The sequence below is a fragment of the Saccopteryx bilineata genome, chromosome 10 (genome assembly GCF_036850765.1).
Source record: "Saccopteryx bilineata isolate mSacBil1 chromosome 10, mSacBil1_pri_phased_curated, whole genome shotgun sequence".
Lineage (NCBI taxonomy): Eukaryota > Metazoa > Chordata > Mammalia > Chiroptera > Emballonuridae > Saccopteryx > Saccopteryx bilineata.
This window is the reverse complement of record NC_089499.1, coordinates 3888783-3916276: the sequence shown is the minus strand read 5'-3', so window position 1 is coordinate 3916276 and position 27494 is coordinate 3888783. Positions and strand designations below refer to the sequence as shown.

The 27494-nt window shown below is 54.5% G+C and overlaps 1 protein-coding gene across 1 annotated transcript in view; it reads right to left on the bottom strand.

The window, feature by feature from the left end:
- ITPR1 (inositol 1,4,5-trisphosphate receptor type 1) overlaps nt 1-27494 on the bottom strand; it is a 295645-nt gene that overhangs the window by 246994 nt on the left and 21157 nt on the right. Inside the window, exons 3-4 of the mRNA XM_066245616.1 lie at nt 24964-25071; nt 21657-21727 (exon numbers count right to left, since the gene is read on the bottom strand). Coding sequence (XP_066101713.1) covers nt 21657-21727; nt 24964-25055 — 163 coding nt within the window. The 5' untranslated portion in view covers nt 25056-25071. The remainder of the gene's footprint in view (nt 1-21656; nt 21728-24963; nt 25072-27494) is intronic.

Genomic DNA, 27494 nt, shown 5'->3' with positions numbered 1-27494 from the left:
CTGTTTCTGACCACTGAGACGCGAGAACAAGATGGGAGACCTCGTCTTCCAGAGATGAAAAGTCATCAGAGACACAGCGGGGACCAGATGGATTTCAGAGACGGTAAGTACCACGGTGACACAAACTGTGCCTCGCCTGGGGCCTGGCACGGGGCAGACACTCAACAACAGCTCTGTTGTGTTTCGTTATCCAATCCAACGTGCGTCACCGGTGAAGGAGAGAAGGTCCAGACAGGTCCTGAGCTTTGCCCAAGGTCACGCTGCCCAGCCAGTCAGGGACAGAGCAAAGGCTGGGTGGGACTCAGGCCCTCCAGCTCCTCCGCCTGGGCTGCAGGCTGGACCCTGGAATGCCCCCCTGCCCGCCTTACCTGCCCACACTTCCTCAGCCAACAATGCACGTCCAGGAGGGTCCGTCAAGGTCTGCTCAGAATGCAGCGCACCACGCGTCACGAAGGAAACGGCCCGAGTTCCCGTCTCTGGTTCATCATTTCGTTGAGTTTTAAGCGTCACCTTACCCCTCTGCCATTAAATGATCTGCCCACACCTAACATAGACGCACAACCTTTTCAAGGAGATGACGTTTGGGAGAAACAACATGGAACAGAATACAGCTTTCTGGCTGTGTGGGCTGTGGGCAGAGCGCACACATGGGGGCTGAGGAACTCCGCCGGGGTGGGCGTCCGCCAGGGCCGGAGCTCTGAGGCAAGCACGCAGGAGGAAGTCAGGGCTGTCCCCTGGCTCCCGGTCTTGGCTCTGCCATGTGCTAGAATTCTACATCTGGGCAGGCTTCCTAGCCCACCTGAAAGGTCATCTTGCCTCCAGCAGGAAATGACGACAGCCCACCAACCCCACCGGGTTGAGGCGACGCTGGAATGATGGGGAGCTTTAAGGAAAGGTTGAGTGGACACTCCCCTCCCACCCCGGCACCCCGGCACCCCAGCACCCCCAATCCACGTCTCCTTAGGGTAACCTGAGACGACTCTGCTCTCCACCGCTAGCCCTTCAAGGAGACGGAGAATCCCTTCCCCCCACCAGGAGGCAGAACTCAAAGAGGAGGAGAAACTGGCGTCATTACCATCATCCTGGGAGTAATCAGGTTGAGCACTGACCACGTGCTTACAAGGGGCTCCGCATCCCTCTGAGGGCACTTCTTACACCCTTCAGTCCTCCACGCCCTCCAAGGCGGTTGCTCCCATCTCGTTCACGAGCAAAGCAAGACCCAGAAAAGTTAAACACTGTGGCCGACACAACACCTCACTCTCCCGCCAGGAACGAGACCCCAGCAAGACGCCACCTCACTCTCCCGCCAGGAACGAGACCCCAGCAAGACGCCACCTCACTCTCCAGCCAGGAACGAAACCCCAGCAAGACGCCACCTCACTCTCCAGCCAGGAACGAGACCCCAGCAAGACGCCACCTCACTCTCCAGCCAGGAACGAGACCCCAGCAAGACGCCTCCAGAGCCCAGTTCTTGGCTACGCCGTACGGTACGCAGCCTCTGTCCACAAGCGCCGGAAACAAGACGGAAAAGGTCTCCCCGCCACTTTCTAGGAAAAACTGCTTCTCATCTCCCTGACTCCGGTTTTTCTCTCAGGCGCGATCTCTCTGAGGACGCAGGTTATTAACCAAACAGTTTTTGAATGCTGCAAGTCAGCTTCTGGCTCTTCAGATGCTGTTCCAAGGACAGCAAGCCCCGGGGGCAGGCTCACAGAGTGACCCCTTCCAACACTGCCAACACGCAAGAGGAATGACAGGTCAAGATAACATCTAGAACTATCCGCGTCCTTTGGCAAACGGGGCCGTGTTGGTCCACAGCGCCTGAGACGGCTCACAGACTCGGTCGACAGAGAACCAGCCGTGGGGGACACGCTTTCCTCCGCCTAGCCCCACTAACCCAGCCAGACTCAGACGCTGAGAACAGAAAGCAGAAAGCAGAAAGCAGCCAGGGGCATACTTCTCCTAGGCAAGCCAGTAAAACACATTAAGTGGCTATTGTGCATTACGTTATCCGCTCTCGCTCATCATCGTCATGTTATTATTATTATTATTATTATTATTATTATTACTATTGGTGGCTACGGGCATCTGGTAAACACAGGTGGTGGTGTGCATCCATTGACAATGCCTTTTCCTGGCAAACGTCCACTGGGAATAAGTCTGTTCTCGTGGACGCATTATCTACTGTTGATAAAAGCCAACAATCAACTTGGTGATTCGATCACCAAAACACTAAAAAGCAGACGGAAGAAAAGTCATAGGAAGCTTCGTGTGCAACCAAGGGACCCCCACACGCAAACCCTGCTGTCTCCCGGACCATTCCCAACACCCCTCTCCCATGGTGGGAGTCAGCTGGTTCGCACCTGTTCGGCAGAACCGATAGCTAATTTTTTGAGTTTGGCGAACTGGTTGTTAAAATGGAACTTGTAAATCAGGGTTCTCTCTACGGTGGGCGCCTGGGCAGCCGCCCCATGTGGAAATCACAAATTCATATTCCTTACTCTTTTCTAATGGTCATCTGTGCAACAGCAGATTCTAAGCACCCATGGTCATGTTCATTCCGTCCACAGGTGAAAAAGACTGCAAGTCAGGAAACCAATCAAGAAGTAATAGGGGCCTTGGCCGGTTGGCTCAGTGGTAGAGCATCGGCCTGGCGTGCAGAAGTCCCGGGTTCGATTCCCGGCCAGGGCACACAGGAGAAGTGCCCATCTGCTTCTCCACCCCTCCCCCTCTCCTTCCTCTCTGTCTCTCTCTTCCCCTCCCGCAGCCGAGGCTCCATTGGAGCAAAGATGGCCCAGACGCTGGGGATGGCTTCTTGGCCTCTGCCCCAGGCGCTAGAGTGGCTCTGGTCGCAACAGAGTGACGCCCCAGAGGGGCAGAGGGTCGACCCCTGGTGGGCGTGCCGGGAGGATCCCGGTCTGGTGCATGCGGGAGTCTGTCTGACTGTCTCTCCCCGTTTCCAGCTTCAGAAAAATACAAAAAAAAAATAAATTTTTTTTAAACTCTTTCTTATAACATAATCTAGTTTGTGTACCTCTTTTATAATTTTTATTATTCTTATTTAAGTATTAAATGCATGAAATAGTAAACTACCTTCCGGTATATCATTTTTTATACTAAAAACGGTCATCAGGGCAGAGAACCGGTTGTTAGATGACTTGAATCCCACCACCGCCCCTCTCCCAGGCTGCTTCCTAATACCGAGGCCGAAAGACAGAGTATCTATCACTCCTCTCGAATTCCTTGCAGCTAGGAGTAAGCATGGAACCCCCCCAGTACGAACCCCTGAATTAGAAGCAGGCTGCGGGGGAAACATGAGGCTATGCTTTCGTTGCCTTGTGAAAGGGACAGGCATGAGAGGAGAGCTCGCTATGTTACCCTCACGGCATTATTCTTTGCCAGGGATGCAAGTAGGATGCCTGGTGCCACAGCAGCCATTCTGTTACCATGAGATAACAAGACCCAGAAAAAGAAATGTCCATACACTGAGGAGGCGGAGCAAAAGCGTGGGCTTTGGCGTCCTTCACTATCCCTCGTACCGTCTGTCTCTGGATTTCTAACTAAGGAAACAATAAACGTCCTGATGTTTTAAGTCGCCGTTAGGAGGATTTTCCTTACTCATAATCAAAATCATTCCTAACACACTCCATCGTCACTCTCTGTTCCCGGATGACCGCTACCGTGGACCCCTGGACGGCATGCGTGCCCAGCGCCTCTTTCTTTAGGAGTCGGCTCCAGCCCAGACGGTCAGCTGTCTGGGAGCATCCACGGTGACGCGGGTGACCCTGACCCCCTAGTTTAAGTTCATTGACCCAGAGAAAGCAATCTGACCCAGGCTCAGCCAGAGCCCCTTTCCTGGGATTTCTGAATCCTAAGACGACGGAGATCAGCCTCTCTCTCCTGGCGGGGGTTGTCAACTTAGAGGAGCGTCTGGCAGCCGCGTTTCCCACATGGACAGAGGACCCTCTGCAGTGACACAGACGGCAGCTAGCGTGTGCTTCCGTGTCCTACAGCACGACACGGTAGATACGCCGAACGACCCTCAGTTAAAACACGAAAAAAGCTGGACGAAATGTTAAAACACATTTTTAAACCATCTCTAGTAGTCAGCTACGAGGGAAGACCGGTAATCAAGAGAAAAAGAGGCCCTGGGAGGTAAGCCCTTCCTGAAGCCAGCGGTCACTCTGCGGTCATCCGGAAAAGCCAGTGACCCCGACCTTCCATCCTGATGCCTGCCCGGGGACGAGGCCGTCCGGCTTCGCACCAACTCAGAGTCTGCTCAGAGAGCCTGGCGTAGAGCAGGGGCTACCCCCTCCCCGCCAAGGGGCTGCACCTCAGAGCAACAGTGAATAACAACCCCCCCCCCCCGAAAAACGGGAAGGGCGGGTAACTTCTGTGTCTTGACTTGGGCGCTGGGCAGAGGAAACTCCTACACTTCCTATCCACAAGTGCGGGCCCTCTTCACACTAGGCTTGTCACCCAGAGGCGCACTTTGTGGGAAATCCTTATGCTTTAAGCAGAAAGCAAACAAATAAAAGGAAAACTCTATGGCAGGGCGTGTGACTTAAACTAGTGTCGTGTTGCGCAGAACCTCGGCACCAGGCGAAAAGGACCCCTTTTCTCTGGGGGAACGAAGCCGGAACCCGGGCCTCCACGTATTCCAACAGATGAAAACTCCAAGAAACACACACTTGAGAGTCAAAATCACAACAAAACACAGACGGAAACAAGACATCCTTTTTAGAAGCAGCCGCTGCAGAAAAACAGAAATAATCTCGGCGGAGATGTTATCCACCGAAACGTTTAGACTGTAGTGGTTCTCAACCTGTGGGTCACGACCCTGGCGGGGTCGCCTAAAGCCATCGGAAAATACATAATGCATATCAGGTATTTACATTCCGAATCATTTCTGTAGCAAAATTACAGTTATGAAGTAGCCACCAAAATTATTTTTTGGTTTGGGGTCACCACAACATGAGGAACTGTATTGCGGGGTCACGGCATTAGAAAGGTTGAGAACCACTGGTTTAGAGACAGAATGACTTTAAGACGCTGGTTGTGCTGTAGCAGGAGGTAGAACAGAGGCTGGGAAACACGGAGGCACGAGAATGACCCAACGTGTTTAGCAGAGACAGAGAAAAACTCTCAGACGAGAAAAGCATCATCGAAATTAAACGCTCAAAGAATAAAGAGCTGACGAGAACAGAGATGGAATTAGCAAATGAGGACGGATCAGAAGAAATCGCCCAGCGCGCAGCCTCAAGCGCACAGAGGGAAAAGGTGGGGGGGGGGGGTAAGAGTCGCCAGGCAAGGGGGTCATCCAGCAGAGAACGGCTCCGAGTGTCCCATGATCGCTTCGCAAAAAACTCCACCTCGACTCCAAGAATCTAACATAATCTCACGCAGGATATGTGAAGACAAACCAACACCTGGACTCTTACCCATAACACTGCAGAAAGTCCAAGGCAGAGAGAAGACCCTCAAGTCAACCAGAGACAAAAAGGCACACCAAGTCTCTGTCAACCGCCTTTCACAACGAAAATGGAACCCAAAATAGAGTGATGCTGAGGGAAATACCCCTCCCGCCCGCAACTCCATGCCAAACACAACCGTCGCTTGAGAATAAAAGTGAGATTTTCAAATTAAAATGATTACTTTAAAACAAAATAAGATGTTCTAAATTCTGTTGGATATTCTTGAAGCAGGAAGATAATTACCTCAGATAGAAGGTCTGGTCGATATGTTCTCTAATATAAGAAGTCAATAAAAGAGAACATATAAAACAAAATCATCTTCTATGCAAGTTTAAATAGAATGGTACACCTGAAACCTGCATAATTTTATTAACCAATGTTACCCCAATAAATTCAATTAAAAATTTTTTTTTAATTTTGCAAGTGAACTTGACTCGAAAAAACAGCTGAGCTAAAGCCAGCCCCTCATTTTTTTTTTTATTTAAAAAGCACTAACGTTATGAATGCCGAGAGCATGCACTGAGAGAAGGTAACGGAAATTAAAACGGTCTTAAGGTCCTTGTATTAAATTAAAGAATAATGATAGTTGTTAGCATGAGGCTTAATGAAATGCACTCACTAAAATATCTAGGGTTAAGTTTTATAATAAAGATATACAATGTAGCCCTCAGGCTAATAGGTAAATAAAGAACGGCGTGGAGACTGACAGCACAAAAACCTTCCGTGAAGCTTAAAGAAGGCAAGAAAGGAAAAAATACAAGAAGAATTTTTTGAGGGGAAAAAGGAAAAACTAAAGACTATATTTCCAAAACCATTAGTAATAACAACAAATGTATATGAATCGAACATTCCAATTAATATACAAAGATAGTTGGAATCGTTTTTAAAAGCCTGGTTGTGTACAGTTTATGAGACAGCTGGACAGAATATTTGAAAGTTAAAGCACAGAAAAAGTTACTCCAAATAAATGCTAATGAAAACAGTTCTGTTGTGGGTATACTAAAACCAGGAAAAAAACGACTTCAAGACATCCAACAGATTGAAATGTCCTCTAGGTAATGACAAACCACTGAGCTCACCGGGAGGTTAAAACAGTTTTACAAGTTTAACTTCAATAAATGAAAAACTACAATATATCTAAAAAAAAAAAAAAAGTTCTTAAAAACTACAAAGACAAAATTGCAAATACACTGTCATAGTGGGAAATTATTACATAAAAGTAAAATTCTTTTTTTTTTCAAATGTTTTTCAGCAACTAGTAAGTCAAACAGACCAAAAAAAAACCCCACAAAAAAACCAAAAAACCCCAAACTTAATGAACTCAGATAGAGGACCCTGCACCAGGCTGGACATGCATGTTCCCACCAACCAGCAGGACATGAATAAAAGCGGGTCACGTGCTCAGCCACAAAAACAAGACTCTCCAGTTTAAAAGGACTAACAGGAAGGACACAGATCATATTATCTGAGCAACATGCAACGAAGTTATAAAACATTTTTTTAAAAAGAGAGAATCTGAAATCCCCCACACCACTGAAAACATCAACCACTTCTAAAGAACTCATGGGCATTAGAAATGATCGTCCATGTAAGAAAGTACTCAGACCTCAACAAGAATAAAAAAATACTGTCAAAAATATGGAGAGCCCGCCAGAAGCACCGCTGAGAGGAGGCAACAGCACCCTGTTCAAACTGCAACTTGAGAAGGGCGTAAATCAGATCACTCAGCTGAGGAGAGCAGCAGCCCCCACCCCGCGGAGCAGACCCACAGGGGAAAGAAGACAATAATAAAAGCCCAGAAGTCAGCGAACTTCAAAACTAACCGACCACAGGATCGATAAAGCCAAAACGTGTTTCTTTGAAGAAGAATACAGGAAAACTTGTCAAATAATTGTTATTTAACACACAAATAAGTCAATTTAGGAATAATATAATGGCAATCCCGTTGACACGGTAACAAATTACAATAACATAGCAGCTTAAAGCAACACAAATCTATTCTCTTAATGTCAGGAGGCCTAATAAATTCGAGGCAGGGCTGCACTCCTAGAGGCTTGGGGGGAGAGTGCCTGTGGGTCTCCGCCTTTCCCGGCTTCCCACTCCATGGCTCTCCCGGGGTCACCACCGTGTCACCCAGCCTGCTGCCGCCATCCTCACGCGTCCTCCTGAGACCCCTGGTCCTCCTGCCTCCCTCCTGGGAGGACCCTGTGTCACATCACTGGGCACACCTGGAAATCCGAGACACTCTTCCCACCTCAAGATCCTTAACTTAGTCACGTCTGTGAAGTCCCTTTTACCAAATAAGGCAGCGGTTCTCAACCTGTGGGTCGTGGCCCCGGCGGGGGTCAAACGACCAAAACACAGGGGTTTCCGATGGCTTTAGGCGACCCCTGTGTTTTGGTCGTTCGACCCCCGCCAGGGCCGCGACCCACAGGTTGAGAACTGCTGAAATAAGGTAACATAGTCACAAATCCTGGGAATTACAAAGTGGGACATCCTGGGTTTGGTTGGTTGGGGGGGAGCATTCTTAAGCCAACCGCAGGGACCAAACCAGACCCTTCCAGGATTGACAACATAATAAGAGGACATCATAAGTTTGAAAACTTGGGTGACACAAGGAAACTCCTAGAGAAATGCGACTTACAAAGCTGATGCAAGAAGACAGACGCGAGAAGGCTGAACTGGTAGTTATCAAGGCCATAAAGAAAAGAAATGACCAGGACAGTTGGCTCACGGGGGCTACCAAGCCGTCATGGACCAGATAATGCTGACGCTTTGCAAACTCTCCCGGGGGGAGGGGGGGCAGAAGAATAGGGAACGACCCATTGTCAGAGGACAGGAGAACCCTGACCCCAAGAGAGCAGGGCAGAACACAAGGCAGCAGACGTGCAGACAGAAGAAGGGACAAGTGACAGATGGACACAGGCCCCGGACGGTCCCCGGGGCCGGAGCCCTGCGGCGGCCAGCCCTTCGTGCAATCCCGCTGTTCGGCCAGGACTGCCTGAGCCAGCACTAGCCCGTCCTCATGGAAGCCAGCGCACGCAGGCTGTCACCGGACTCACGTCCTGTCGACTTCACCAGCTCAGCCACCCGCCCACCCACCCAACACGTCCTAGCTCCTCAGTGATATCTGCTAAGTGCCCTCGACTCAGCGGTCTGCACGGCAGCCGAGGCCTGACAAACACAGGCTGCCACTTGTCTGGCAAGCTCTCTTAAGCCATGAATTCAAATTACTCGGTCACAGTGACCTGATGGAAGAGATGGCAACAAAAACCATCAAAGGAAAACATGCCTAGGACTCATCTTTCCCCGAGGGTCACCCTCCTCATCGGACTGCAAACTCCTACGGGCAGGACCATTCCCGTTCGTCCAGGTAGACGGACGACCTTGTCAACAGTCTAGAAGCTTGCCCAAGCCGGTGACCTTTGGGACTAGGTTTCTAAGAGTCTTGCCAAGAACACATTTTCCATTGCCATCGTTCAGGTGCCAATATAGAAACACACAACATGGTGAGAGAGAGAGAGAAAGGGTTAAAAAAAAAAGTCAAATGCAAAAGTTCATATTCCTTTAAATATATCCCACATGACAAATTGTATTAGAAGGATTGTTTTAAGGTTAAATGGGGGGGACAAAAAAAGCTGAAACGGTAAAAAAGAAATTGTGAGAGAAAACTGACCAAGACGTGACTGACATGGAAGTCTCCGGACCCCTGAGCCATGTTTGCAACTAACGAACCCTCCGATGCCTGCACCTCTGCCCCATCCAAGGCAGGTGACAGAGTGGAACCAGAATGTCAGCGAGGGACTGGAAGAGGTGTCCTGCCACCACAAAACCTGAAACCTACTTCGCTCTCGACATAGTACCCCGGCTTTCCAGGTCGGCACAACCCTGGTAACATTTCAGCCATCCTCACAACGATGAGCTACTGCAGAGGTTCTTAATCGGAGGGTGACAAGAGTTGTCAAGTTTTACAGAATCTACAGACAGACCCTTGTCTGGGGCCAAATCCGCGCTCCATGCCCCGTGGCCCTGTGGGGTGGAGGGAAGAGTCAGAAGTCGGGAGGAGAGACCACGAGGTGTTGGCCCCTCTGAAGCATTCCAAGGGACAAGGGTCTAGAACCTAGTTGTTCAAAGACGCCCAGATTTCAGGGCGGAAATAACTTTTCGCAGCGCCCCTGCCCCTGCCCCTGCCCCTGCCCCGGCTGGTGGCAAGGTCGCCAGCACGCATCCTTGTCAGACTGGCATCGTCTCCACGTTTGGCCCGGTCGGTCTGTACCCTGTGGGGACAACTGGATGTAATAACGCTGACTGTTCCGTCCGCTCTCTCAACCAGCCCTCTGTGTCCCTTCCTGACGTCTGAAAATAAAGCCGATGCTAACAAGAACAACAACAACAACACGGGCGGAGAGTTCTTCTGGCTTGCAAGAGGCCAGCCCAGAGCGATCCGATTCCTTCCTCCCGGGCTCAGGCCCCAGGGACTGAACTCCCCTGGGCTTCCGTATCCTCGTATAATATTTAATTAAATACCCGGTTCCTACCGGTTTATGTACTAGAGAACACTAATTTTAGAAAACCGATTAGCTAGTTCTTTCTAACTGTATGTTATTGTAGCTAAGGTCAAATTTTTCACTGAAACTATGGCAACAAAACCCCAGTATTCTTTGTTGACGAGACGGAAGCGAAGTTCTCAGGAGAGAGGCCGCCCGTGGACGGCCAGCCCTATGCGGGGTCATTCTGATTCCTGCCTTTACCTGAAATGCCACGCTTCTGGGGGGGGGGGGTTCACGGGGGCCGGAGGAACCTCAGTCATAGAAACCTGCTCACAGAAGTCCAAGCGAGCTTATGGGTGAAGTGTCATCCCTGATAACACTTTTAGACACGTGTAATCTTAGCACAGACATCCAGACGTTTTAGAAGCACCCACGCTGAATGCACATGGAGTCAAAAAAATACATCCAGGTGAAAAAAAAAAGTTTTAAATCTCAATGAAGCCCTGGCCAGTTGGCTCAGTGGTAGAGGGTCGACCTGGCATGTGGATGTCCTGGGTTCAATTCCCGATCAGGGCACACAGGAGAAGTGCCTATCTGTTTCTCCACCCCTCCACCTCTTGCTTCTCTCTCTCTCTCTCTCTCTCTCTCTCTCTCCTCCCCTCCTGCAGCCATGGTTCAATTGGAGCGAGATGGCCCCCGGCACTGAGGATAGCTCCATGGCCTCCACTTCAGGTGCTAAGAAGAGCTCAGTTGCTGAGCAACAGAGGAATGCCCCAGATGGGCAGAGCATCGCCCCCTAGTGGGCTTGCTGGGTGGATCCCAGTTGGGGTTCATGTGGGAAATTCCCCTCCTTTCACTATATTGAAAAAAAAAAACTCAACAAGGAAGATAACTGCCCAACTTATTTTTTCTCAATTATTGCAGCTGCTCAAATGGGGTTTTATGCACTGGCCTCCAGCTCCTGCTTTTAAAGGGAAAAAAAAATGGGCTCTTTGAAGGGGCACAGCCTTCTCCCCACAGCAGTGCCTGTGAACACACGCACAATTTTTGCCTTCCCCAGGAGGCCAGCTGCCCTCTCGCCTTGCAGAGGTGCCTCGCCCTTGGCCACTCCTACCGAGGAAGTAGCCACTGGACATCCCTTCTCCTGGGAGCTCAGCTGTCCTCAGAGCCAGGTAGATAATGCCGCTCACTCTGCAGGCCGCCTGGCAGGACCCCCTCCAAACTTACCACAGACCCGCAGCGGGAGGGTGGGGCTCTCTGGAGAGCAGAATGTTGGCAGCATCTTCCTCCTGTCTGTCAAGACTGGCTGGGATGCCTGCTGCCTGGGTGAAGATAAACCCGGCTTCCTGTCTGGGAGGCCTGCCATTCTGCGCAGGAGGCAGGACCACCACGTGGAGCCCATGCCCCACCAGGCGCTGACCAGAGCTCCTAAGAGTGAGGAAGAGGCCTCACGGCTTCTCTTCAAAGGGCGGCGGCACCCAGAGCTCCCCCTCCGACTCTGAGGCACGCCTCATACAATCTGAGACATTCAGAAAGATGAAAGCGTTCTGGCAACGGACCCCGTTACATATGTGCGGACTGAAACTTCAAAGCAGACGTCAGCGCTTTACAAGCCGGCAAGAGCCGCTGCTCTGATCTTCCCAGCAGACCTCCGGAAAGATGCTAAGGGCACCCGTGTCACCGCCGACAGAGTGCCTAGCGCCGGGCTGAGCACGTTGCTAAGGGCGTTACTACACGTGTGCCTCATCCGGAAACAATCAGCAAACCCATACTGTCCTGAACTCGGTACCGGGAGGAGAAACGCAGTTGCAGAGAGGTCGGGTCTTCTGGCCGCACAGCCAAGAGGCGGGGCGCAGACCCGCGCTCCACGGCACCCTCAGCCGCACGCATCTCACCAACCCTCAGAGCCAGGCGCAGCGGGACCCTCGTTTCCGCCTTTTTATACTTGGTTCTCCTTTCCAATGTTCATGGAGGCTTTTTGCCTTTTTTTTTTTTTTAATCTCTGCTCACCTTTTCAGATACCCCGCAACTGCACCTTGGCACGCCTTTGCGATGTGCCCGACCAACGGGGCTGAGCATGGCGTGTCCATGTCTGCTGCCCACCCCCCACCCCCAGCTGCGTGCTTGCCCGAGGCCCCCGGCACAGGGCCTCCACGGGAAGCAGGAACACAGGAGTGGCTGGGTCTCTCCGCGGGAAAACCCGGACACGCAGAGTGAAAGGGAACCAGCTATCTACCCATCCTTCGTCCCACAGCGAACCTTCCGACCCCAACACCCACGGCCAGGGGTCCGTCCGCTTACAGGCATTTGAAGCCAGGCCTCCCAAGAGATCCCTCCGCGCTCACAGCTACGAGCAAGCTCCCGGGATGTAAGGCTCCGCCCCCATGCACTGCCCCCCCCAACTCCCGGCCCCAGTTCTGCGTTTTCCTGGGCTCAGAATGTCCCTTGTCCGTGGACAGCCTGGAAACAGGGAGGGCGCACGCCAGGGGCTCCGTGGAGCCTGGCCTCACCACGTGGCGCGTCAAAATGCGGACTCGCGGAGGGCGGGGGTACCCCCAGACCTACTAATTCACAACCTGCATTGCCCCAAGCCCTCCCGTGGCTCCTCTTCAGGGTCCTGTCTCAGAAGTAATGCCCTGGCGGACCCTTCTCGTTGGTTCTACAAATCCCTACACCCCTGCCCCCAGGCTCGGGCCCGTGTAGAACCTTAGGGGAGACCCTGCGGTCACTGGGGCGGTAAGAGGGCAAAGCCCTAAACCTAAGAAATAAGCCAACAGTTTATGGCTTTCATGTGGGCCAGGTCGCCTGGAAGGGCTTAACACGGGCTGGCTCCTCGGACCCTCATAACAAGGCTGCGAGGCCAATTTAATAAGCTCTCCATTTTCGAGATAAGGAAACCGAGGCACTTGGAGGTCCCGCGCCGCGTCCCGGGGAGCCAGGCCGCAGCAAAGCAGAGCTGAGCGCCAAACCCATCCGCCTGGCTCCCGAGTCACCGGGGATCAGTGCGGGGGTCCTCCAGGGGGCGTGCCTGAGGCCTGAGGGATGTGCCGGCATCAGGAAGACGGAGTCCCGGGGGAGGGACCACGGAGTCAGGATGCCCGCTGCCAGGAAGCACTGTATCGTCCGGTGGAGCAGGGAGCCCGAGTGGGGGGCGGCTGCAGCGTGTCTGACAGGTGACCGGGCGGCTGGGGCAGGGCCCTGCGAATCCTGAGAGGATGCCCTTTATCCTGGGCACGGCTGGGGAACCCCGAGGGCTCCAGGGAGCCCTGTGCCGTCTCAGATATGCGCTGATTACCAGAGCCACCCTGAGTGGGCGGTGGGAGGGGGGTCCACGGAGGTGACAACGGGGGGGGGGGGGTAGGCCACCGCAGTCCCTCAGGAGGGAAAGACTATTGTTCTCACGCCTCTGACACCTGCGACGTTCTCTTGGTGACTCATCAGTCAGCGCAAACATATGGTTTTGAGACCCATCCTAGTGGCCCTTCCCCTCCTTCAGCTTTACTCCACCGGGCAGCACGACTCTTCGATGTGGACACAAGCCACAGGGCCCCTGATGTCTCCTGAGCCGCAGAGCTCTATGCAGTACCCCCCCCCCCCCAGCGGCTGGGTACAGACTGTGTAACCTGTCCTCCGGACTTGGGTTCAACTCCCGGGCCCAGCTTGGTTACTGACCCTCTCCAGGTTCAGGGTGCCCAGCTATAAAACGTGGCCAGAACACCACCCATAGTTCAGAGGCAACGCAGAGGTCAAGAGCAAACGCAGGCCATGACCCCACCAGAGGGCCAGGCGCCACGGACGACAGTGCTTACTCATCATGTTTCTCGTGATCATGAATGATATCGAACGAAGCCAAGGAATCTCAGATCTATTGGCCATGAGAGAAAGCAAACAACAAAAAAAAAAACAGAGCAAACACGAGGGGGTCAAGGAGAAGACACCCCCAGAGGATGAGGCCAGTCCACACTCCCCAGGGAGAGGACAGCTCAACTCCAAGGACTCTGTCCAGAAATACCAGACCCGGGCGGCTGGGAGGGCGATGGGAAGGCGGCACAGGCATCTCTGGAAGAACGCAGCGGTCAGCCGACCTAAACTGTCATCAGTGAAAACACACTGCCTAGAACCAGGAGCACCCGTCCCTTCCCACCGACCGGCTTCTACCTAAGGTGGCAGGATGCCAGCCCCCAGCCAGGGTGCGGACCAAGATCTGGTCCCTCTAGATGCTCCGAAATCTAGTTGGGAGGATAGAAATAGAAGACGGCGTGATAAATCTGTACCCGACGTTGCTAAGTGGGCAGTTGGCGTGTATTTCTAGCACGTTACAGACATTTGCTCCTGTGTCAACGTGTCTCAGAATGACACACTGGGGGTAGCAGAGGAGGAGGCGGATCAAGAAACCCAGTAACTTAGTCAAGGCATACTCTGTCCTGACCCTTTCCGCAGGCAGTTTAGAGCAGGGATGAAAAGAAAGGTTTCTGATGTCAGACAGTCTGGGTTCAAATCCAGGCTCCGCCACGTGTGTAATAACCTTGGACCCAAACCTCAACATCTGCTGCCTCAGTTTCCCCATTTGTCAAAGGGGGGTAAGCTATTATAATCCTGCAGCAGCCTGATGGGCTGGTTATGGGGGTTAAAAAGTTAACGTAGGTAAAGAAAAGTATATGAATGACATAGACTTAAATTCATGAGGGTGTATAAGGACCATACAAGGTAGTCCCTAGAATTTGCATTTATGGAAAACAGAGTATGACCAATTACACAGGGTGACGGGACAAAAATAATTCTCTGATCAATGACCCAAACCCAGCAGCCTAAGAGGCAGCGTGGGGGACATCGGGCCACGTCCCAGTCCCAACTTTAACAGAGAATGGCTCTTTGACCCCGGGAGACCTGCTACATCTCTCTAATTGCCTCACCTGTCAAGAAAGGAAGGGAAAGAGTTATTATCATAAGCTCAAGTGATGCACCACATGTCGTCCTCAGAACCCTGGAGACGGGATGAAAAAAGCCCGTGTTCTGCTTTGAGGAGAACCCGATGGCGGCGTGACAAACGGCCAGGACACTTGATCCACGTCCCAATCGATCTTGCCCTCCTAGGAAGCAGCACAAGGATACTACTGAAATTCAGTTAGGTGACAATGTAAACACACTTGTTGCACTAACAGCATGTTATGCATGGAAAGCTGAAATGTGTTCTCCATTATCAGCCGAGGAGTTGTTCCAGATAAAAGAATATAAAACCAGGATCTGAGGTCTCTGCCCCATGAAGGACTCAGGTATTCAGAAAGGAAGCTGTCCTGCCTGACCAGGCAGTGGCGCAGTGGATAGAGCACTGGACTGGGACGCAGAGGATAGCGGGTTCGAGACCCCGAGGTCACCACCGGCTTGAGCATGGGCTCACCAGCTTGAGCGGGGGTTGCCGGCTTGAGCACAGGATCATAGACATGACCTCAAGGTCGTTGAGCAAGGGGTCACTCACTCTGCTGGCATCCCCCCCCCCCCGTCAAGGCACATATGAGAAAGCAATCAATGAACAACTAAGAAGTTGCAACGAAGAATTGATGCTTCTAATCTCTCTTACTGTCTGCCTGTCCCTATCTGTCCATTTCTCTGTCGCTAAAAAAGGAGGGAGGGAGGGAGGGAGAGAGGGAGGGAGGGAGGGACACACCAGCTCCCCATGCCAGCCCAGCTCGGATCAAGCGGTCAAGCGGGCGGCTGAGCGGCGAGGCCACGCGGAGTGGTGGTGGGCTCCAGCGCAATCGAGCGGCGGGCGCCATCCGTCCCCACCAGCAGGTGGCACGCTCTGAGTGCTCTCCACTGCCCAGGGGGCTGATTTAAATCCCAGTATTGTGCCCCTTCCAGCACCGTCTGTGGGCGTGAGATTGAGCTAAACTGGTGAATATGAAATGAGGATTATAAGAAAAACCTACTAATCTTTTTATTAAATTTGAATTGATCTTGTGATGAATACGGGAAAACAATCTGCCAGAGCCTTTCCCACCAAGCAGCTGAGCCACACAGGCGGAACCTCCATGCTGGACAAGCAAGCGCCTCAGATAGGCTGGGTTTGCTGTGGTTTTTTTCCCTAACTTATTTCACAGGACAGGTAGAAACTGAGCCCCGGACCCTTGCTCGAAAGCCCATCGAGGCTTAGAATCAAAGGAACAAACAGAAGTTAAGTGAGGCCCTCTCCCCTTTGCATGTGGGAATTTAAAACTAAATGAGATATGAGTTCATTCCTTGCATGCTTTGCCTAAAGGAAAAAAAAAAGAAATGACGTTGCTTAGCAACAATGAAGACAACGTGCAGTGAAGGAAGAGGGTTTAAAAGAAAGCTGGGCCAGAGTCCCCAGGACACACGACCTTTGCCACCCAACGTCCTGGCCGCACCGGGCCTCAAAGGAAGGCCTGGCTGTCCCCATGCCTTCGTCCTATCTTGACCAAGACGACCTGTAGTCCCAAGGAAACAGAAGCCTGCTTCTGGGGACAGGAGGCTCCTACACGCCAAGGCTTTCTTGTGAAACGTCCACTGGCCCGCTTCCAGCACGGTCACCCAGCTTCCAGCTGGCAGGGATCCTGGAAGTCGTTTCGCCTGAACTGCGTTTATCAGATGGAGAAACTGAGTCCTGGATGGAGGAAATGCCTGTCCCCCTGGCCCCCCTAACCCCCGCCCACAGGGTCAGAGCACTGGCGTTTAGACATGGGGCTGGACACTAGCTCTCAGGGCAAATGCTGCTCTCTGTCCTGTCTCAGCGGCCCTCGGGCCTCTGAGGGCCGCACCCTGCCTCCACCTGACCTGCAGGCAACCGATGACCAGATAAGGAGGCTGAGGCACTGGAGACTTCTTATCATTCCATCGTAACAAAGCCGTTCTTCTCGGAGGCCCCCACCAAGCCTGCCAGGAAGTTCAAGTTCAATTCACAAACAGCTCCTGTGGGATGTGAAGCCCTTTCTCTCTCCCAAACAAGTCCGCGTACCAGGTCTATGAGCTCCCTAACAGGGGGGCTGGCACAGGACAGCACCCTGGGACTGAGGCAAAAAAAAAAAGGCTCCAATAAAAACAAAGCCCTCAAGGCTGATCCTCAAATTCACAGCCGTGCGTCAGATTTAAGCAACATGACCTTCACTCCAGTCATCCTGAGACACGATGCCAGGCTATCAACGTCTGTTGAGTGACCAGGAGTCTTCAGACAGCAGTGCGCTGTGCAGAGCTGCCCCAGACCAGACCCCCATCCTCACGACACACAGAACCCCTGTCGTGCAGGGAACATGCTGCGTGTCCCGAGGCTGGTCCTGGCCGTGGCTAAACACACGGAAGATCCAGAGCTTCAGTCGGAAGCCCTGTTCCATCTTCCCGCGTGGCTGTCTTCCTTGTGCAAATGGAACAGAATTGAAGCTAGGAAGAGCTTGAGCAGCAGTAAGAACTGGGCCCGTTCTCATGGAGAGACTGGAGGTGACAAGGACCGCACAGCTTGACGAAACCCCTGGACTTCATGTGGAGAAGGGTCCATGGGGCAGGGGCAGGGTCCAGGCCTTTGGAGAGGGTTCTCATCTGACTGTGACACAAGTCACGTGACTGGGGGCCAGGTGTTCAACCCTTGTCAACCAAAATGGCCTTGAGCATAAAACAGACACCCCTGGGCTGGCGGGTGACTCAAAGCTCAAGGAGAGACTGCCCGTGAAGTATCAGCTACTCAGCCCTAGAAAACATCTAGCTGGCAGGGACAGCCCCGACATAGGGAGAAGGCGTGTCATCTGTGTCACTCCTGCCTGTAGTCCGTGAACAGCGCTGTGTGGACAACCAAGCAGTCCACACGAGTTCCTCAGTGGCTTTTTCTGCGTGCTGGCACTGACTTCCTGGATGACATCTGTCTGTCCATCTCTGTCCTCCCAGGGGGATGGAGGAGGGAGGAAGGAGGAGGGAGGAAGGAGGAGGGAGGAGTGAGGAGGGAGGGAGGAAGGAGGAGGGAGGAGGGAGGAGGGAGGAGGGAGGAGGGAGGAGGGAGGAGGGAGGGGGAGGGGGAGGAGGGAGGGAGAGGGGGAGGAGGGAGGAGGGAGGAGGGTGAAGACCGGCCATCAGCCTCCATCATCTTCTCTTCGTAGGCGATGCCGCTGTCGGGGGTGGTGGTGGGAATGGAAGAGGAAGAGGAAAAGATAACACGGGGAAAGGGATTCACTGACCACGAGGTTCCCATTCCCGGGTTCCGTCCGCAGTCTGCCTTCCCTGCGCTCTCAGGATTCGGGCACAGCCGGCAGAAACCAGGGAGCAGAGATCCCGCCTCTCGAGCCTCCACGGGACACCGGTGCTTCCGGACGGGACCTCGTGGACAGAGGACTAATGTGTCCGAGTTATGCCACATCCCAGCTCCTGTCATCGCCCGGTGGACAGGGACACTGTGCAAAACTCACCCGGACAACGCAGGAGACTGGCCTATGGGGAACAGGCGGGCGGCCATGTCAGTTCACCCCTCAGAAAGAAGCAAACGAGTTCCCAAGTTTAACTCTTTCCCCGTTTATGATGAAAAATAATAGCTGCCAGTCCCTGAGCAAGTCTCGTGTCCCAAGCCCTCTGGCTCTTCACACATATCTTCTGTAATCCTGTTAATATTAAAGGGAAGGAATTCTCCCCCTCCCCCTTGACAGGTGAGGAAAAACCTGACAGAGATTAAGTAATCAAGTCGTTCAGCTTATCTGTGGAAACAGTGGGCCTCACACCTAGCCGCGGGTCCATGGGCACACCCCCACCCACAAGAGCATCCAGGGTCAAAAAGAGGAATAATATGTATAGTTCTTCTCAGGTCGCTAAAGGAGCCGCATACACTTGAGAGTGCCAGGCTCTGTCCGAGCTACCGAAAGGGGAAAGGCTAGAATGACGAGGCGTGCTGAGCCCTGAACGAGGGGCCAGGCTCCCTCCGGACTACGTTCCAAACACAATCTTCGCAATAACTGTACGAAGGAGAACCAGGCTCCTCTCCCACTTCACAGATGGGAAAACCAAGGTACACGGAGGCTGAGCAGTAGGTCACGCGTCACAGCGAAGAATGAGTGGAAGTTGGGTTGGAACCCAGGAATCCTGATCCTAGAACCCACGTTTATTAACCGTGCGGGGGGAGGGGGGACAGGCTCCAGGAAGAGCTCACAACGTTACAAACACAAAGTCCGACGCCGCGGGGATGACGACGGCGTAAGCGGGTATTCGGTTCCCTTCACTGAAGAACGAACAGCTGATGATGGTTCTCAATACGGTTTAGGACACAGCCTGGCAAGGGGGCAGTGGAAACAACAGCAAACCCAGAGGACTGCTCGCGGCTCCGCTGACTGCTCGGATAGAGACCCGCCACCCCGCCCCGGGCTGTCCCCACTCTGCCTCGGCGCCCACCCCGCTGCAGGCGGCGCCCACCCCACTGCGGGGCGCAACGGCGGGGCGGGGCCGTGGGCCAGACACGCCCCCCGCCGGCCCGCTGCCCAGCGCCACTTCCAGACGGCAGAATGACTTCAAACCTCAAAATATATACTTGCATTTGGAAAGGCAGTAACCCCTTCCGAAAGAGAGAGAGAGCTGCCTCTTCGTTTTAGAAAAAAAAAAAAACGCACCAAGATTGAAGGGATGCTTTGGGAAACGAATCGTCACCGCCCGGGCGCCAAGGTGGCGGGGATCTGACCGGCCGGGCAGCAGCGGGCCCCGCACCTGGGCGCGGGCAGCCTCGGTTCAGCACGCGGGACGGAGGCGGCTCTGACCTACATTCACCAGGCCTGTGGCAGAGCTGGGTTTGATCCAGATTCTCCCGCCGGCTCGAGCACCACACCGCCTAAGAAGCCTTTATTGTTCATTTATGGAGAAAGGCCCGTCAACAAATCAAGCCCCTGTCACGTGACCGCCCGCAGACCCAGGCCAGGCCACAGACGAGGTCCGGTTCCTTCCGAGTGACCTCCATTCAGACTACTGCTTTTATCTCCAATCAGGCCCTTCCAGTCAGCCACCAGATACACATCTGAGCACCAAGCCCTTGTTCCCCGTGCAGGAAACACACGCTCTGACGTCCCCCAGCCGCGATCCTGTGACCCTATTTATTTATGTTAACATTCTGACTCTGCAGGGCCCATGAACGTCTTTCCTGGGCTCGTCCCCCGACGCCCACGGCCTGTGTGCAGGACAACAGGGGAGCTCACCCGGGACCCAGGCGGCGAGCTCGGGACTCCTACGCCACCTCTGGGTCTTGGCTGAAAGCCATGCCTGGAGGAGCTCACCCCGTGCCATGAAGCCAGAGGTCACAGCCCGTGAATCACCTGGGGCGCTTTTAAATCCCCCCTCAGATGCCTGGGGGCAGAACAGGCAGGTCTGAAAGTCCCCAGGGGACTTCTCGCTGCGTGACCCCAGACAAGCTACTCAGCCTCATGGGCTGGGCAGACAGCTCCATGCGCCGCCCTCAGCCCATGCCTGGCCCCGAGTCCCCGGATCTTGGCCTGTTAAAGGTTAAACCGAGGCACACTCCGCTATGCAGAGCGGAAATCAGTTCTGTGGCTGACTGGGTTACAATCATCGGCTCAAACCTCTCGTTTCTGCCACACTCGGGACTGTTTTGGAAAAAGACATGGAGGAGGAACTGCAGAGGCCACAGCTGCCTCAAGGGTCCTGTCACACAGGGCTTGTCAGCCACGTTTGAACCAGCACCCCCCCCCCAGGTGACAATGTTCTTCTGATGGCTTCATGCCCACCGGGTGCGGCACAACACCAACCCCTACGAGGGGCCTCTCTCCCCTGGAATGTCTGCTTTCTGTGTTATCCGAATTTCTTCAGCTTTTACCCAAAAACCTTCCGTTTCTAAGTTACCTAAACTCACACGATATAATTTGCAAATGGCAGGGTTTGAGCCCTTTGGGACTGAGAACACCTGACCCAGTCAGACACCTGACCCAGTCAGACACCTCAACCCTGGCTGTCCACAGAGTCACTGGAGGGGGGTGGGGAGGAGCTTAAAAATGCCAGCACTCTGGCACCCACCCGGAGAGGTGCTGATTGATCTGGAGCAGGAGCCCCAGGCACCCGCTCAAACCCCCCACCCCACCCCAAGAAACACTGCGCAGCTGGAGCCACGCCTCATTCACCAGCTCAGCAGAGAAAGACAATGCACTCGCCATCGTCTTCCGATACCTGCTGCATTTTTTAAACGCCTCTCCGAATAAACGACACTGCCTTCCATGGAAGACACTCCTCGCAAGAGGCCAGAACAAAAGCCAACGCTGGGGAGAGGCCACCTGCCGGCCTGCCTGCCGGCCTTTCGAGAACTCCCTGCCCTGGGCCGAGGCTTCCCAGAGGCAGCAAGAGCCGCCGACATCACACACGTCTCCTGTGACTCGGATCCGTGAATACTGACTTCCGGCTGGAGACAGAGCTGCACACACGTGAGGCCTGAGACTGAATCAGCCCCTTACCCACACGCATGCCACAGACAAGAAGACCCCAAGAACCGTCACTCTGATCCCGACGCCAGACTCACTCAGGCATTTCCAAGAGGAGGCCCTAAAGCTCTGAACTGAAATCACACCTTAATACGTAAGCAAATAAACCCACAACAGCTTAAAACACACACACACACACACACACACACACACACACCCCCCCACAGAGCAACACGCTTCATAAATTTCCAAGTGAGGCAAGCTGGCCACTCCCACTGCAGGAAGGCCACCGGTTTTACCTCTGAACTTCTTGGGCGGGTTGTTCAGGTCCCCGGTCTCTGGCTGCACGACACACCGATCGTCGACCAGCCTGCAGAGAAGACAGAGGTCACTGCTACATCGAGTCAGGTCTAAGAAAATAAAAGCCTAGGCAGTGTGACAACCGGCCAAGGCTGCTCGGGGCCAGGCTTGAAGTGCACACCCCCTTGCAGGGGGGGGGGGGCCCTGCCTTCACGGGGGTCCCCCTGCAGGCCCGGAACCCAAACCAGAGACCCAGGGCTCTGCTCCTCAGGGTCCACCTGCAACACTGCTTCCTGTGGCCCCTTCCTCCTAACCACACCCGTGAGGGGTCTGAGCCCCCAGCAGCAAGGGCCAATGCGCTCGACCCATGGCAGCGGAGGGGCCCACTCTGTGAGAGGTTCTGGGCTAGGCCCTGGGAGGCTGGGACAGTGAGAGCCAGGCCCCCGCCTTTAGGGAGCTCAAGGCCAGTGCAGGTCAGAGCGACAGAAGCCACAAAAGCAAGTAGATAACAGAACTTATAAAAGCAGACGGACTGTGACTGAAGGGTTATTATACAAGGAGGAGGAGGAACAGAACTCACCCAGGAAGTGACGGTGCCTGAGGCGGTCGGAGCCGCAGGACCCTGGACACCCGTGCGTCATGCCCCCTGGCCCCCAGGACCCTCAGGTAGGGAGATGGAGGTCGGACTCTGTTTCTAAACTGTCTCGACACCCACCCCCGTCACCCCCAGGCGGCGGGAGCGGTGCCCTGGGGTGGGACCCGAGGACCCGGGGCTCCAACGAGCCCTGCAGGGGAGTCAGAAGCCCATCCTGACCTGCACACACACCCACTTGAGTCCGAAAGCTCAGGGCCACCGGGAGGGCAGTGACCGCCATCGGGAGATGCCACCCGGCTGGGAAGTGGACGTCAGTCCCACCAAGCCGGTGGTCACTCGCTGCCACACGTGGCTGGAGCTCCAGAAACGTAAATAATATTAAAAGGGGGGTAAAAAGAAAAAGGTCATACTTAATCTTCCAAATCCGTTTTTAAATCACTTATCCTCCAGTTTTAAGTGCAGGGAACCAAGGGATGAAAACACTCATCTGAAGGAAGTCTGCGAGCCCAGAATTCAGAAGAGAACCAGTCACACTTAAGCAAAAAAAGTCACTTGTTTGGGATATTGGAGGAAAACGCTGATCAAGGGAAGAATTTGTACCTCCTAGGAATTCTAAGGACAGCTGCTCTGGAAGAAGAGGTGGGGGGCAGGGGGGGGGCCCTGGGACCTTGGGGCTGGCGGGGCTCGGCCTGGGTGGCCAGGGAGGGGGCCGCCATTAAAAGAAATTGGGGCCACAGAGGGAAGACAGGTCTGAGGATGCACAGGGCACCCAGACTAGAGCTGCAGGGTGTCAGGAGAGCCCTGCGGGGAAGGTCAGCCCCACCAAGGGCGCCGACCACTGCGAGCGTGGTCCTGGGGCCGCGCCTTTGCGGCTGTGACACGGCACCTCGCTGACACCCAGAGGGACCTGAGCCTTCACAGCTGTGACACGGCACCTCGCTGACACCCAGAGGGACCTGAGCCTTCACAGCTGTGACACGGCACCTCGCTGACACCCAGAGGGCCGAGCCTTTACGGCTGTGACACGGCACCTCGCTGACACCCAGAGGGACCTGAGCCTTTACGGCTGTGACACGGCACCTCGCTGACACCCAGAGGGCCGAGCCTTTGCGGCTGTGACACGGCACCTCGCTGACACCCAGAGGGCCGCGCCTTGCGGCTGTGACACGGCACCTCGCTGACACCCAGAGGGCAGCGCCTTGGCGGCTGTGACACGGCACCTCGCTGACACCCAGAGGGCCGCGCCTTGGCGGCTGTGACACGGCACCTCGCTGACACCCAGAGGGCCGCGCCTTGCGGCTGTGACATGGCACCTCGCTGACACCCAGAGGGCCGCGCCTTGCGGCTGTGACACGGCACCTCGCTGACACCCAGAGGTTTCACCCCCATGACCGGCGACAGCGGTAGTGCCCATGGTCAGAGCAGTTCAGGGCTCCAAGGGCTGATGTGGGTACAGCCACGTGGGCACAGCGCTGTGGATATCCACAGGATTCCCGGAAGTGGCTGCCGCTGCTAATTTGTGTTGCTGCTGTTATTGCTGAAAAACAAGGTCAGGGTGTGTGTGGGTGTGTGTGGGTGTGTGGGTGTGTGTGTGTGTGTGCGCACGCACACACCGTAAGGAATACAGGAAGGAAGCACCTGGCCACAAAGAATAAAGGGAATGAGAGGCCCACGCGACAGAAGGCCTCTTTGCCAGAAGCCACGGAAGAGACTCGGCCCAATGACTTGAACGTGAATTTTCTACACAGTGGGGGCCCACCGCGCTGTCACTCTGTATCTGAAGTAACTGGATCCTTGCCACTGGGGTGACCTGAATGTGAGCCCAGGAAACGCTCCCTGCACAGATTCCGGAGAACACACAGGCTTTCAGCACCAGCCACGGTGAATAGCAAGGTTCCAGAGACTGTGAGAATGAAGGTCCTGGAGAAGCTGTTGGTCTTCCTCCCCCCCCCCCCCCCGCCTTTTATTTTGAGAGAGCTCTTGCCAAATTCCACAGCGCCACACCTGACCCTCATGACTCCCCCCTCTACACGCAGATGGCGCAGACCACGGCCGCCCGTTCTGGGGTCACCCGTCCCGCCTCTGCACGGGGCTCCTGTCTGCCTGCCGCAGGGGCTGATGGCCTGTCCCATTTCCTCCTCCTTTACAATGCGGGGGGGATAACCAAATGAGGACAGGATGGAATACATTTGGACTGTTACAACTTGGATAAAAATTGAAGAAAGCAGGGGGGAAAAAAAGGACAAAAATGTGGTGTACAGAGGGGACTCTGTACTGCTTGGAACTTTCAAACGCACACGGCAATACGCCGTCGGGAAGGTTTCTGCTGCCAAGAAAGATCCGCTCCCGAGCCCGTCTGGCCTTGGCTTCTGTGACGGACAAGTCACTGTCTGACAACAGAGCTTTTGTGAAGCTTAAGAAAAAAAAAAAAAGCAGTTCTCTGGGTCTGTCAACATTAATGTTACATTGTATCCCATATACTCAGAAGTTCCCCCTTCTGGATGCAGGAAGGGGAAATGACAGCCACTCCTGAATTAACAGGGTATTGGGTGTCCCTGATTCCAGCTGCCGCCCCCTGCACCCTGCACCCTGCCCCCTCCCCAGGGAAAGCCCAGTGAAACGGCAGCATTCTTACGTTAGGAAAAAAAAAAATATGTTTTTAAGCTGATGGTATGACGACGTCTTAAACACAAGAAATCAGGTGCTCTTACCCCAAGGTGCTAATAAATCCATTTGTCGATCCCTCTGCGTACAGAGAACAAATGTCTCCGATGTGCAGGAAACTAGACATCTTGTCAGACATGTCTTTCTCGAAAATCCTAGACAAAGTAAAATATGCAATGTTAGAAGGAAAGAAATGCTCAGAGGAGGGGGAAAAAAAAAGTCACCGAGAGTTGGCTTCGCTGAGCTCAATTTTCCAGAGCGTCCTACTTAAAAGTCAAATTAAAACGAGAGTGTGACAGGCAGGCAATTAAATGCGCCAAGCGAGGACATATGCGACCATGTGTCCCCCTCGTATGTTATCAGAGCTCAGGATGTTCTGAGCGCCATAGCGCTGGTTTCTAACCCGGCCACGTCCGAGCCCGATCCCGGCAGTCGACAGAGGACCCTCGGTATTAAACGGTGACTCTGAAGAGCACAGGGGTGTCGGCCAAGAACGCTGCGGCCACTGAGGAGATGGCAAGGCTGACTCAGGAGACACGGCCTCGGGAAGTGGGAAGTCCAAAGGACACACCTGGTACAAAACCAGGGCCGAGGTGACCGACCTGAGCCGTGCCGTGAGCCTCAGCCCAGGAGGCCTGGTGGCAAAGGCCACGGAGCTCTGGCCGCCTTTCCGGAGTCCCGGAGCGGGATGAGCGTCTCCCAGACGCTCGGTGGCCGTTTCTCCTCCTCCTCCTCCTCCTCCTCTTCCACCAGAAACCCTGGGGGAGGGAGAAGGGCCTCCTTAGCCCCTGGTCCAAACCCTTCCCGAGGAAGGTGAGAACAGTGAGTCTTAGGTCGGCGAGGAACCCGGGTCAGGAGCGCACACAGCGAGTGAGGGGCCATCCTAGAAACGGCTCATAAGTTCCAGGAAATCTCTACACGGCCCAGAAATCATTACACACACACACACACACACACACACACACACACACACACACAAATATTGACCTGACTCATAGGACAGCCTTCATCAGAGTCGTAAACACGGAGGAGTTGGGGGCTGACCCCGTGCTGGTGCAGACTGCAGGTAAATCCCCACCATCCCCACACGCACCCGCTGGACAGAGGAACAGGTAACTGGCCCTTCCCCAGACCCTCCCACAAACCTGGACCCCCGAGGCCTCGCTTCCCACCTCTCCCCTCCAGGGCCCCGTTCCTGCAACCACTGGCTGGCGGCAAAGCCCCAGGAGTTATGATGGATGGTGTTCTCTCCTGAAACTGCTTCCTGGGTGCCGGGCTGTCTTCCTGGAAGAAGGATGTGGCCAGGACCCGCGGGGAGGCTCGGGAAGCACCTCGCTCCCTCAGCGGGAGTGCCCGTCCCGAACGCCGACCCTTAAAGAACCCCCGCACACTGTGTGTGAGAGGCGGCAAGGGAGAACTGAGTCACCCCAACACCAGAGGTTGCCGGAGCGACGGACGGCACTTCCCTGGACGTGAGCTGCTGTGTTCAGGGCGGCCACACCAAGTCACACACACTCACACCCCAGAGCCCGCCCCTCAAGACCGATGTGCACAGGGTCCGGGTCCCCAGACCCCCAGCCTCTCCTCGGGACGCTTTTTCCTAACCGGACATTTCATCCCAAAAGAATGTATCCAGAAAGCGGCACAGACTGAAGACACTGAGCAGCATCCCTACTTCCCTTTGGTGTGTATTTAAAAGCCTTATCAGAAAGGGCCAGGAAGCCGGCAAGCCCCTGGGGCTGTTGGGAAACAGTTCTGTGTAAACTCCAGGGCAGACCGAATTCACTTCTGCACGCTATGGCCTCCCAGAGGGGCCCGCGCAGTCGCTGGATACAGGAGAGCAGGTATGCGCTCCGCCGGAGGACCCTGTCCAGGGGTGGCCACCCCCCTCCTCTGGTGCTTGCCCTTCCCACGAGCCTTTCACCCCAGCAGGCCGAGAAGCAGCAGAGTGACCCTGTTCCCTGAACGCTCCTCCCCGCCGAGTTTCCTGTGACAAGCACCAGGCCCCAGACGGGAAGACGTGGATACAACCCGAGGCTCGGGAGCGACAGAGTGTGAAGTGCCCAGTGTTGGGATGGCCGTGGATGTCCGGGCCCCGTGTTTCCCCAGCTCGGTCCCGCGTGACCCCGTCTCGAGTGAGAATGGCTCACAGTCACCCACCAGGGTGACGTGCCCTGCGGGGCTGGGGGCCCCACAAATCGCCTCTTACTGAACCCTCGGGACCGCAGCACGAGGCAGAGGGCGGGCGCTGCCATTATGCCCATTTCGCTGTTGGGGAGACCGGGCACCAAGATGGTCAGATGGCCCAGCTGTACGGAATCAGCAGGCAGGAAGGCCAGGGCCCGGCCCCCGCCCGCGGGGGTCCTCAGCAGAGCTCTCCATTCCCCAGCGCCCGGGTGAAAGGGGCGACCGTCCTTGTTCTCGGGGGGGGGGGGGGGGGGGGGTACGGAATGATTTTCTTCATGGTGCACAATTGTATTTCCTAATTGTTCTCCTGTGGCCACGTAACACTTTTGATAAGTCAGAAATATATATATATATAATTATCTCTTCCTAACCAACATGCTTCTTAAGTAGA